The sequence below is a fragment of the Polypterus senegalus genome, chromosome 14, assembly GCF_016835505.1.
Source record: "Polypterus senegalus isolate Bchr_013 chromosome 14, ASM1683550v1, whole genome shotgun sequence".
In the NCBI taxonomy this organism is placed as follows: Eukaryota; Metazoa; Chordata; class Cladistia; order Polypteriformes; family Polypteridae; genus Polypterus; species Polypterus senegalus.
In genome coordinates this window covers 91,779,752-91,792,680 of record NC_053167.1, presented here as the reverse complement: position 1 = coordinate 91,792,680, position 12,929 = coordinate 91,779,752, and the positions used below count along the sequence as shown (strand labels likewise).

General features: G+C 36.5%; 1 protein-coding gene across 2 annotated transcripts in view; it reads left to right on the top strand.

Annotated features, from left to right (window-relative positions):
• dmap1 (DNA methyltransferase 1 associated protein 1) overlaps window positions 1-12,929 on the top strand; it is a 90,619-nt gene that overhangs the window by 4,498 nt on the left and 73,192 nt on the right. Inside the window, exons 1-2 of one of the 2 annotated variants that reach the window (XM_039735911.1) lie at window positions 105-246; window positions 12,132-12,240. In XM_039735911.1, the coding sequence (XP_039591845.1) occupies window positions 12,142-12,240 (99 nt within the window). In that variant the 5' untranslated portion in view covers window positions 105-246; window positions 12,132-12,141. Of the gene's footprint in view, window positions 1-104; window positions 247-12,131; window positions 12,241-12,929 lie in introns of those variants that run through there. The other variant, XM_039735912.1, reaches the window with a different exon arrangement.

Genomic DNA, 12,929 nt, shown 5'->3' with positions numbered 1-12,929 from the left:
CTCCTGCAAGGGGTACTTGCAAGGACACCATAAACTTCGATGGAGGTTGGAATTCTGGGAGTTGGAGTGCAGTGGAGAAGACACCAACAAGGACTACAAATCCCATGCATCTTTTCGTGAAGAACGTTGATTCTTGGGATTGAAGGCCGTGAATGGTTACAGTGAGCGGAACTGTTAGAAATTGGAAAACAAAAACGTGGAGTCTGGAATATTAATTTTCCCTTGTCGTTGTTGGACGTTCAAGTGGTAAGTGACTGCCGGTTTGCGATGGGTTTGGATACTCCTGAGTCTGGGCCAGATAGCTTTTCGCATCCTGGGCGTCTCTTACGTTGGTGTCGATCAGTGCGTAGAGTTCCTGCACGCTTTTGAATACTGACTTACTGCCAATGAATGGACCTTCGTTCCATCCGAAATTCGTGAAAATTAAACGGCATGTTATTAGTTTTTAATGGAATATAGAAATCAGACCCTAATATTCAGTTCGTCTTTAGAAGAACTGAAGATTTTTGTTTTGTCCAGTTTTTTATTTAGGGACAGATGCTATAATTGATCACGCTTCAGTTTAAATGTTACAGTCCCAGCTACGCCAGTGTTCGATGAAGCTAACTTCAGCCTCATCGTTATTTCGTAGTGATTAACAACGGTGTTATCATGTAGAAGTGTAGGTAAAGAATTATTATGGCAGTAGGACTAAAGGAATTTTAATTTATTTTAATACAGTAAGTTAATTAAGTTGAACCGAGTGTATTTCGAGTCCACATATTAGGCTGCTTACTCGCTTGTAGTCAGCTCATGCATCTTACGCAAACTAGATACTTTCTACGTTACTAACAAGTTACAGCAGTCTACAGTTCATGCATTAATTTGCGCCATTAAAAACGGATCCATATTTGAAACAAAAAATATACATCTTGCTCAGTTCATGATCAAATGGGTTAAATTGTGTCGTGCCACCTTCATTTTCCTGTGACAGGTCCTTTGTTTAATCTCATTTGAGTTTTGTCCGGCCATACAAGGGTACACACTTACATTTTCACGGTTTTGTAACAAGACAGATTTCTTTGTTAATTTGTACCAGAATTTTGCCCAGCCCAACGTGGGTACACGGGTCAGATTGACTGGCAAAATTTGCCATAGGTCTTTTGGGTGCTTTACAATAGTTCAGTATTTCAGTGGATTTGCCGTTAGACTTATCAGTCTTAATAATTTTTCTTTGCAAGTAATATTGGGTAGCAACATATTTTTTTTTTGTTATATTTATCAGTACACTGTACCTGAATCTTACTGTGTGTCAGATACCTAATCAGACTGTCTCTGTCGATCCATTCACCCAGCTTCTTAAACCACGTATGCAGGGCAGGCTAGTGGGGCAGCTATAGCCATCCCTAGCCAGCATCGGAATATAAGTGACATGTAATTAAAATTTACAATAAGTGTATCTTTACACTATATATACACATGTGTCTCATCTAAAAATTAGAAATGTCCAATTTTCTGCTGTACCTGGCCACAGGATTTTGCCTTATAAGGGTCCAGCCATAGTCATCAAGCATACTGGGCCTTCACTTGCCTTGGTATCACTTTGCCATTACAGAAATGTCCTGATGAAACCATTCACCATTCTTGTCGATGTCTGCCTCAAAATTTCAAAGGAAAAATCCAGAGGAGAATCCAAGAAAGAATATTTTTAAAGATGTAAACATACAGATGTTTATGCTTTGACATCTGATCACTAACTGGTAGAGAGATGTGCCTCAGCCTGCTGGCACAACAAACATACTTTATAACCTTGTGGAAAGTTATAAATTGTTCACAAATAGCAATAAAAATCTTAATATTTGTTTATATACGAAGTATATAATCTTAAAAACAATTCAAAAACTATGAATGAAATACATTTGTGAAATCAGTTCTTTTAAAACACCTTAAGTATTGACTCTTATTTTCTTTTCTTTGGAGAATGAGGCTAATAAATCCTTCCTATACTGGTAAACAGCTATCTTTACTTCTCTACAGTATGATAATTGCAGGTATTTATGTATTGTATCATTAAAGTCCCAAAGTTTCAGACTCAACTTTTTAAAGATTTTTGTTTAATAAGGAGGTGGCAGCATTCAGCAAGATCATCTGCTTGTTAGATTTAGGCTTTAATTCGCTTAAATAATATGAACGTTAAGACTGGGTTTATTTTTTCCACATATGATTTCTTCATGTCATGACATATAATACTGAGACAAGTAACTTACCATTGGTAGACATGATGAAGATTTGATAACTGGTACTGTATTATATTCTGATACATAAAAATGAACAATTGAGAAATTTTGTACTGATTTTTCTTTTTCCACATCACTGTACATACCACGTACTAGCATGTGTTTAATGCCATCTTTAATTTGACCTATGTGCCTTTCTTGGGCTGTGAAAAATCTCATGTGCAATTTAATAAAAGAATATGCGCAATCTGAAAAATTAAGGTAGCCGAATGTTATTTAACTCATTACAGTGCTTGTTAAGCATAGCAGTAAATCCCAGTCTTTAGATATGAGGGTGTGCCCGGTTTGCCAGTTAATATGACCATGTACCTGTGTTGGACAGGGCAAAACTCAGTTGCAGTTTAATAAGAGAATCTGTCTTGCCACAAAGTAATATGATGTAATCTATTCAGGACAAAAATGTAGGATTATTTTAATGACACAAAAATACTGTATACATTGTAGAATATTGTGTTTTGTTGTTTAACGTATGAAAAAATAACTGGTCTGCATAAGCTGTGTGAATAAGTATTCGGCTGAAAGCAAATATATAGGACGGAGTAAATAAGTATTTGTGACTAAGCAGCTTAACATCAGTCTCGTTTCAAATCCTGTAGTAAGTCGAGCTGCAACGATGCCTAAGGGCAAGCTGCTCCTCTCAGTTTGTGAATTTAGTTAATCTTTTCACCAACACATTGAAGAGAGTATTTTGCTAGTTTAGGAAACTTTGGTAAATGTGGTTAATTTTATGTGTTTATTTGTGAATAATTTTGGCCCTTTACTGAGGTATGAGTTGATATTTGCCGTACACATTTTTATATTGCTTTTCCACTAGCCTCAAAAGCTAGGCTAGAGCTAGTCCCTGTTTTGTCTCCACTGCCTTTTTTTTCTTGAGAGATTCCAAAAATGTTTTTTTTGAACTTTCACTGCCCACTTAATTCCTTCTGTGGAGTGTCTTCAATAAAACTGTAGTGATACAGGGCTCAGGGATTGGTTTCAGCTTGTGCCGTTGTGATAGATGACAAATGTGGGGATAGAATTGGATTATCATTGAGGTGGTTTATGGCTCCCACTTCAAGTTGTAATTACGAAATTAAAAAAATACTTGGATTGATTGAATAGTGAAGTACAGATGCAGCCAAAGTTGTTGATACTCTTTTTACTGTTGCCTTTCAGAAAGTACTAATTGCCCGACAAATTGCAATTTCTGAAAAGCTCAGAGGTAAAGCATTTGAATAATGACTTTAAAGTGATTCATTGAGATTGTATTTTGACCAATCCTCTGAAACGTTGATTGTGCAGTTTGGCAGTTTGCTTTGAAGCAGGGCTGCCAAATTTAAGATTTAAATACTTGTATTAAAAATAAGAATATATTTGAATATACTCAAAAGTGTGTTATATATGTTTGGTGCTACATATGGTACATGTTTGTACAACATGTATTTTTTTCTTTTTTTAACAATTTTACTCCTGTTTGGTTTACGAAGCATGAATAGTAGGTTAAAACTGCAAACGTCCGATGATTGTTACAGTTGAAAACACAGCCCTGCATGAAAACAGCATTCCCTGTGTGCACAAAGTGACAATCAAAGAGAAAGGGACTGGGGTTATACGGTAGTTTGGATTGCCTCCCTGTAATGCAAGTGACAAACACAGTTAAAACCACTAGTGATTTCTCAAGCACATTAAACACAGTGGGTTAGACTATTGTAGATTTGGTGTATGAATGAATGAAAAACATTGTGTAAAAAAGCGTAGCACATTTCTGGTTGGTAATCATTTTTGCAAAGCCAGAATGTGATGTTGCTGGTAACACTGCCTTTAGACTGATGTCAATTCAATATAGTGATTTGTTGTAATTTTAAATCAACTTTGATTTTTTTTTAATACTGTTCTTATTGGTAATGCAACATTTGAAAAGGTACACAGAAATGTTACCGGTGCAGTTTAAGTTCATGAATAAATGAATGAATAAATTAAGTGCATTGAATAGCTTAAGTAAAATGCAACTTTAATAAATACACTTTCAAGTGTGTTGACACTGCAAAATGATTATAACAAATGAGTAGATAATTGTATAAGTGTTAGTAGCACTCACAGGGCAATGTAACTGAATATTTTTGATCACTTTAACCCTGGAGGTAACACTGTTCAACTAAATTGGTGTAACATCAAAGCTGGTAAGAGAATGAGACTAGCTGACTGGATTGTATCCACACTTTTCTCACTTTATTCTTAATTCAGAGTCACATGGTGCTGGAGCCTATCCTGGCAGCAGTGGGCACAAGGCAGGAAACGGCTCTAGGCAGAGTGCCAGCCTGTCACGGGGTCCACTCATACATACTGTACATCCATACTGACACTCTCACCAGGGCCAGTTTGAAATCGGACCTACTGTATATGCCTTTGGGGATGTGGGAGGAAATATAGAGTACCCAAAGAAAAATCCATACTGACACTGGGAGAATGTACAGATGCTACACAAACAAAGTCTGGATGTGAGATTTAAACCCATGATACTGGATTTTTAGGGTGGCTTCACTATTACCTATGTCACAATGATGAAGAAATGCAAAGTCTCTGTGGAGCATCTTCTTGCCTGATCTTTCAACAAGGTATGTTTATAGTAGGATATGTATGGTTAAAGTGAAAATGTAGGTGTTTTTTATTTTTCAGAATTTTCCATAATTTTGTTTTCACCTACAGCAGTTACAGGGCAAGTATAGGGAAGCTGTTATAAAGAATTAACTTTGAAGTTTTCTTCAAATTTTTACATCTTGGCAAGCTTTAACATGTTTTGGATTGAGGTCGGTCATTGTGAGCGAATCTTTCTTTGGAAATGCTAACTCAAAAGATAGCCAATCAGTAAATGAAACCTGACACAGTTATTGGCAATGTAAAATACTAGAAGTCTATTGGTAATCACAGATTTCTTTATGTGCTAGATCAGGGGTTCTTAACTTGAGGTCTGTGGACCCCTAGGGGGTGGGCATGGATGAGTTTCAGGGGGTCCGTTAGGGTCAGATAAAAATGAACATTTTATATTCACTATACAGACTGGTACTGTTGATTTTTCTCGCTTTAACTTGCTCATGTGATTTTTCGTGTTCGTTATGCCTCTTGCCGTTATTTTTCTCACAAGTATTTATCTCACCTAAACCTAATGCATGAGTTGCATACTCATGAGAAAAATAACGTGCAAGAAAAATAACAAAATGAAAGAAAACAACACCCTACAACTGCTTACAGCACCGACCACTAGACGTCTCTTGACTTGATATACTTTTAGACGTTTGTCATCATGCTTTGTACAATGGCCATCTTCTGCCACTCCATAAGAGTAGGTGCTAATTCACATTTTCTACGGTTTGTCATGTCTTGATTATCTTCTCATATACTGGTGAGACTACAGAGGCTAGAGATGTAGTAGTAATGGTAGTAGAAAGCATAATAGTAGTAGATCTGTTTTAATTTGCACAAGAAGATTGTAGCGCATAATTATGAGTGGTCATTACTTTTTGCATAAAAAAATGAGCTTTTTTTTTTTGATTGTTTACTTTAAAGTTTAATAATTTGTGTATGTCATATATGTATGAGACAATCAAATCTCAATAAATAAATATTATATTCATTGCATGCAAAGTTGTGTTTATGTGAATATTACTCAGGAAGAGGGTCCTTGGCTTTCATCAGATTATTAAAGGGGCCCGTCACTCAAAAAAGGTTATGAATCACTGTGCTAGACATATAAAATTGTATTTTAAATCTCCCTTTGATGCTGTTTTCAACAATACAGACAGTAATTATAACTTGGCGTGGGACCCATTAGAGCCTAAGGAGAATGGTTCATGATTCATTGCTAATATACTATATGTAAACAAGGATGTGACAGATTATGAAGATGCAGGGGATTTATTTCTTGAGTAGTCATTTTCTAGATTCCAGATGTAATGATGAGGATTGTCAACTCAAGTGTCTTTTCTACTGATAGACTTGATATTTTCCACAATACGACCAAATTTTTTTCTCCAAATAAATTTGTCAGTAGGTTGTGTTTCACAATGTAAGAAAGGAACTACTCCAGTGAGTTTGTCCGTGGAGCTATAGGGTTGCACATTTTGCTTGGTATACAGTATTTAGCAGTGTGAAGTGAAAGAGATTGTGAGCTGACGGCACCTTATTATGTTTGTTTAAATGTGGGAAAGCTCAAAAATTACATAATAAAATAATCAGGAAAAATTTAATTTATGCTTTTGTTATCCCAACTGACAATTTAATGGAAAGCTCTTTTTACTAGTCTCACTGGTGTATAAACATTGTAGAATGACATGGCATGCACAGTGCTCAACAATTGTGAAAAAATATCTATGTAAGCCTTACAAAGTAAAAATGCAAAAAATAAACCAATAACATGACTCATACAGAACAAGCAACAGTATAATATAAAATTGAATTTCATACCAATTTCATCTAACGGTTTTACCTCACACTAATTTTAGCACTGTGTCACTCCACAAAAGTTTTAACATTCAGTGCAATACCATAACACTCTCAAATAACTCTTATCCCTTGGCCAAGACTATTATCTTGTGATCACCAGGTTTGCTTTAGCAGTTCTATGTAATTTAGATAGATGATAGATAGATACTTTATTAATCCCAAGGGGAAACTCACATACTCCAGCAGCAGCATACTGATAAAAAAAAAATTGAAGTAAACAGTGATAAAAATGCAGGTAAATCAGACAATGACTTTGTATAGTGTTAACGTTTACTCCCCAGGGTGGAACTGAAGAGTCGCATAGTGTAGGGGAGGAACGATCTCCTCAGTCTCTCAGTGGAGCAGGACGGTGACAGCAGTCTGTCGCTGAACCTGCTCCTCTGTCTGGAGATGACTGTTCAGTGGATGCAGTGGATTCTCCATGATTAACAGGAGCCTGCTCAGCGCCCTTCGCTCTGCCACGGAGGTCAAACTGTCCAGCTCCATGCCTACAATAGAGCCTGCCTTTCTCACCAGTTTGTCTAGGCGTGATGCGTCCTTCTTCTTTATGCTGCCTCCCCAGCACACCACCGCGTAGAAGAGGGCTCTCGCCACAGCCGTCTGATAGAACATCTGCAGCATCTTATTGCAGATGTTGAAGGATGCCAGCCTTCTAACGAAGTATAGTCGGCTCTGTCCTCTCTTGCGCAGAGCATCAGTATTGGCAGTCCAGTCCAATTTATTATCCAGCTGCACTCCCGGGTATTTATAGATCTGTACCCTCTGCACACAGTCACCTCTGATAATCACAGGGTTCAGGAGGGACCTGGATCTCCTAAAATCCACCACCAGCTCCTTGGTTTTGCCGGTGTTCAGGTATAAGTGGTTTGAGTCGCACCATTTAACAAAGTCCTTGATTAGGTTCCTACTGTATACTCCTCCTCCTGCCCACTCCTGATGCAGCCCATGATAGCAGTGTCATCAGTGAACTTTTGCACGTGGCAGGACTCCGAGTTGTATTGGAAATCCAATGTATATTGGCTGAACAGGACCGGAGAAAGCACAGTTCCCTGTGGCGCTCCTGTGTTGCTGACCACAATGTCAGACCTGTAGTTCCCGAGACGCACATACTGAGATCTGTCTGTAAGATAGTCCACGATCCATGCCACCAGGTATGAATCTACCCATCTCTGTCAGCTTGTCCCTAAGGAGCAGAGGTTGGATGGTGTTGAAGGCGCTAGAGAAGTCCAGAAACATAATTCTTTTAGCACCACTGCCTTTGTCCAAGTGGGAGAGGGATCAGTGTAGCGTATAGAATTAAATTGTAATCTAATTGGAATATAGTTGAAAACAAATCTAATTTGAAGGTAAATACTGACATTTGGTTGATAAAGAATAGTTGTTTGCTTTGCCTCACAGTAATTTTGCCATTGTTTTACTCCACATATATATTCTTTTGATAGTACTTTATTTGTCCCAAGGGGAAATTTAGCACTCAGTAGAATATTGTGTTTGTTGTAGATCTGCTATTAATTTTCAATGATAAGCTTTTTTTGTAATATTCAGTGTCTAGCTTGTGTTGACATTCGTAAAACCCACAGTCTTGTGCTTTTTAAACACACCCTTTCATAGAGCAAGTATTGACAGATTTTTGTACTCCACTGATCTGCATTCTGATCAACAGCAGATTTTTTTTAAATTCTTACCTGGCACATTAAAAGTATTGTTTAGCTTCTAACCCTGTTCCAGTTCTCTCTTAAACCTGAGATCCCTGACTTACTGTTGTTTTATGCTAAAATTGTTGAGCATTCATTGCTGCAAACAAATACTGCTTTAGTTTCTCATTCATGACAATGAAAAATAACTGCCATATTTCATATTTTCCATTTTTTATTATAATGACTTTAAAAGCACCTTTTTAAATACATCTTCCAGCGACAGCAATGCACGATTATCCCAACACGTTGTCAGATACAGTCTCAGTTTTTGGTAGCTGCTGGCTTGACAATGAATGCCTAAAACAATGAGAGGTAATTTAAAAGAATAATATTCAGGTCAACTGTATTACATTTTTGCTGTATCTGTAAAGGAGGCTTATGTTTAATTGAATTCCGTGTTATTTATTGTCCGCTAGTTTCTGTCTGTGTCACTCAACTGGTGTTCTGGATTACAAACTTTTTTTTTTTGTTTTTAAAGTATGGGGCTTTGCCCCCTGCTTGCTTTGCTCGCCAACCCCTGGGCAGACACTACGTGCGGCTCTGCTACTCGCGTATGGGGAAGCAGATGTACAATTTAAACACATTGTAATTTTCATGGGCATTGTTACATATGCATAATAGACCTAACTATTTTACATTAAAGCGAATAATTATCCATCCATCCATCATCCAACCTGCTATATCCTAACTGCAGGGTCACAGGGGTCTGCTGGAGCCAGTCCCAGCCAACACAGGACACAAGGCAGAAAACAAACCCTGGGCAGGGCGCACACCACCCACACACCAAGGACAATTTAGAATCACCAGTGCACCTAACCTGCATGTCTTTGGACTGTGGGAGGACACCCACGCAGACACGGGGAGAACATGTAAACTCCATGCAGGGAGGACCCGGGAAGCGAACCCGGGTCTCCTAACTGCAAGGCAGCAGCGCTACCCACTGCTCCACTATGCTGCCTAGCGAATAATTAACCACGGTAAAAATAGTAAAACGTAATAATTTGAAAGAAAATTATGTTTCATGTCGCGTTAGAGGTATTCATTGCGTTATATGTTTTTGTTCTGTTAATATACAAATACTTTTTAAACTTACAATTTTGTGTAAAACTTCAGTAAAAACAATATTTAAAATTAACTTTTTGTCAATATCGCATTGAATTTTGATTCCTTGTTTGGACTTGCATCGTGACAACGCACCGTATAACTGCCCATGAGTGAATATCGTTTCTTTCTCTCTAATAAATAAATTGACTTTTTCAAATGTTTTGTCTCTGCGATTTGTTAATTCTCATATCAAAAGCTATTCTAATGGGAAACTGTAAACATTTTAATAAAAATGGCATATCAAGATCTCCTTTGGTGTCTAATGTTTTCCACAGAAGATGTACTACATTGCCTTTCTTGTCGCCTGTTAAAATTTTACATGTCAGAATTGTTCGACCAATTTTGAATACAGCTAATCTTGTCCTATTGCATAGCCCATCACTCACGCATTAATTACGCAGTAACATTATGATACATGCTTCTTTCAACAGTAATTTGGCCAGTGGAAGACAGGACGGTGTTAACGGTTATAGATATTCTACAGGATATTGTAAGTTGATGTTTTCGTCTTCCGCAACATCGTCACCAACTGTTTGAGCATGTATTTCACCAATTTTCAGTGTAACTGATCGACAGTTTTGTGTTAATTTGTTTGACTTAATCATTTCTCTGTGCTAGGATTGCCTGTGTATCCATTTCTTCTGTTGAGAACACTTCAGGATGAAATTCTTCAATAAGATTTGGACATATTTAGTTTTCTTTTATTGGGAACGTAAAGTGAGGAAAACTAAAAAAAATCATAAGATCTGAGATTGCAGGAATTGTCTGACAACCATTCACACGAATGAGATATACTGTATGAAAAATATTTCTTAGTATTGTTTGTTAACTTTGTAGTTCATCAGTAAACACCCATCTGTAAAGCATTTTTGAGTTCCTGCGAATAAAATAATTTACTACTTAAATAATTCATAATGAGGAGGACATGTGTAAAGATCATTAGTATCCAACATTTAATATATGCATTTACATAATTTGTGAAACTTTCAACATCTCAGTGTGTCGTATAAAAGAGAGATTGGCAGAGACCCTGCATTTACTGCTGTCAAGTACTGAAAAGACTACATTTACTGTGTTTAAGCAATTGTAACAGATTTTTATTGGGGGTTTCATATGCGAATTACGGGCATTATGAAGTGTGTTTAGTCACACTTTCTCTTTGTACATATGGAGAACCCCCATTATTGTAAAGGGCTGTGCTTTCCAGTGTCAGTTTTATTAAAGGCTGCAATTTTAACATACATCTTTTAAGCAAATGTACATAGTCATATGTACTTAATATTTTGCCGATCCACTGGGATCTGAAAGAAATAAATCCAGTATTCCAATAATTGTGGCATAAGTATAGTTGAGAAATATTTGTTTGTATTGAGAATTTCTTTTTAATTAGTTTACTTTAGCCAAATGTTAGACTTTTGTTAATATTTTGAATGAAAGATCAACAGGTCTAGAGGATAAACAATAAAGACATTTTTTCATTTATTTTGCTAAAGGTGCCAATTTTACTGGAGAGCACTTTATAAATGCACCCATAGCACCCAGAAATCTTAGCCTAGTTTTGAATATATTTGAACATTTGCTTATTTTTAGTATAAATATTCAGAGCTTGATTTTTAGTTATTTTGTAGTCCTGGTATGAGATAATACAAATAACGCTTTTTTAAATGATGGATTTGATATAGACCATGAACAACTGTTCAAAGCTGATGTAGAGGCTGGCACTTGTTATAGGACTGCCTTTGTAGGATGTGGCCCACTGTGATCAAAATTAAGCTGATTTGAGAATGTTAAGTAAATTAATTTCTGTTCTGCAACTTGTAATCTTGAAAGCTGTATTTCAGTATTTATAAATTGTTAATATTGTCTCAAATTGAATGACCCCCATTCAGAGTTGATTGTAATTTTCTAGTTATTACCAGGGTGTTTGTATTGTGTTGGCCATTTTGGATGCAATGAGAAGCCAAGCACAAAGAAATCTTTTATTGGCTAACTAAAAAGATTGTAATATGCAAGCTTTCGAGGCAACTTGGGCCCCCCTTCTTCAGACAAGGAGCTCCCTCGAAAGCTTGTCTTGTGTAATTTTTTTAGTTGGCCAATAAAATGTGTCATTGTGTGTGACTTCTCATTGCATCTAGTTATTACCAGAACCTTGAAATTCTGATAGTCCTTCTTTTATGAATAGTTAATAATGCTAACATTATTCAAAGTTATTTTCTGTTTTTACATGCATTTTTATTACTCTTTAATATTGTTTTTTGTATCAGTATACTGCTGCTGGATTATGTGAATTTCCCCTTGGGATTAATAAAGTATCTATCTATCTAATAATCTTTCTTTAGATCACCAAAAGAATACCACTAATCAGTAAATATATATTTCTTACTCAATTTATAACATGAGGCCATGAGACTTAATGTTGCGATTGTTTCACAATTTGCTGTTTTAACTAGTACCGTTATGTTAAGCTGGTTAAATTAGCAGCTACAATAATTTTTTATTGCTGTGGAATCACAAGAACAGGAATCCTACTGCATTTCATATTTATAATTTTTTTGTGTCTTTTTATTTTTTAAAGATAGGTCAAAATGACAACAGGAGCGGATGTTCGGGATATCCTTGAACTGGGGGGAGGAGAAGTGGATGCTGGACCAATCAGCAAAAAAGATATAATTAACTCTGATAAGGTAAGACTGCACAATAAATTAAACAAAAAAAAAAAACACACATTGTAATAGCTGATACAGTCAAACTCATTAAAGCTGTATTTATTATAAACTCTGTGGCTCATATTCATATGGCTCAGACAAGTTCCGAGATCATTAGGAATTGCTGATCCAACTCATCACTTCCCTGTAATCAGAAGTTAGATATACAATACATGTTACAGGAACTACCTTAACCTATCAGCATCTTGATATTCATCAGGAAATTAAAAATTAGCACACATTTACAAATTGTATGTTATTTGTGCCCATACCCTGGCAGAATCTGTAAAATGTGTACCATACTTTAAAGAAAACATGACTGATCAGTGGCAAAACACACTTTATTTACTTGTAAAGGAACCCATATTAATCTATAAGGCTTTGCAGAACCAATAAACAAAACATAGTAATAAGGAAAATAATGAGATGGTCCGTGTTCAAAAGATTGCATACTCTTATTTCTTAATACTATGTATTTGCCCCTCTTGGCATCAATGATGGCATGCAGTCTTTTGTGATACTGTTGGATGAGGCCCTTTATTTTCTCAGGTGGTAGAGCTGCTCATTCTTCTTGGGGGGAAAAAAGCCTCCAGGTCCTGTACATTCTTGGATTGTTTTGAATGAACTGCATGTTTCATATCTCCCCAAAGTGGCTCAGTGATGTTGAG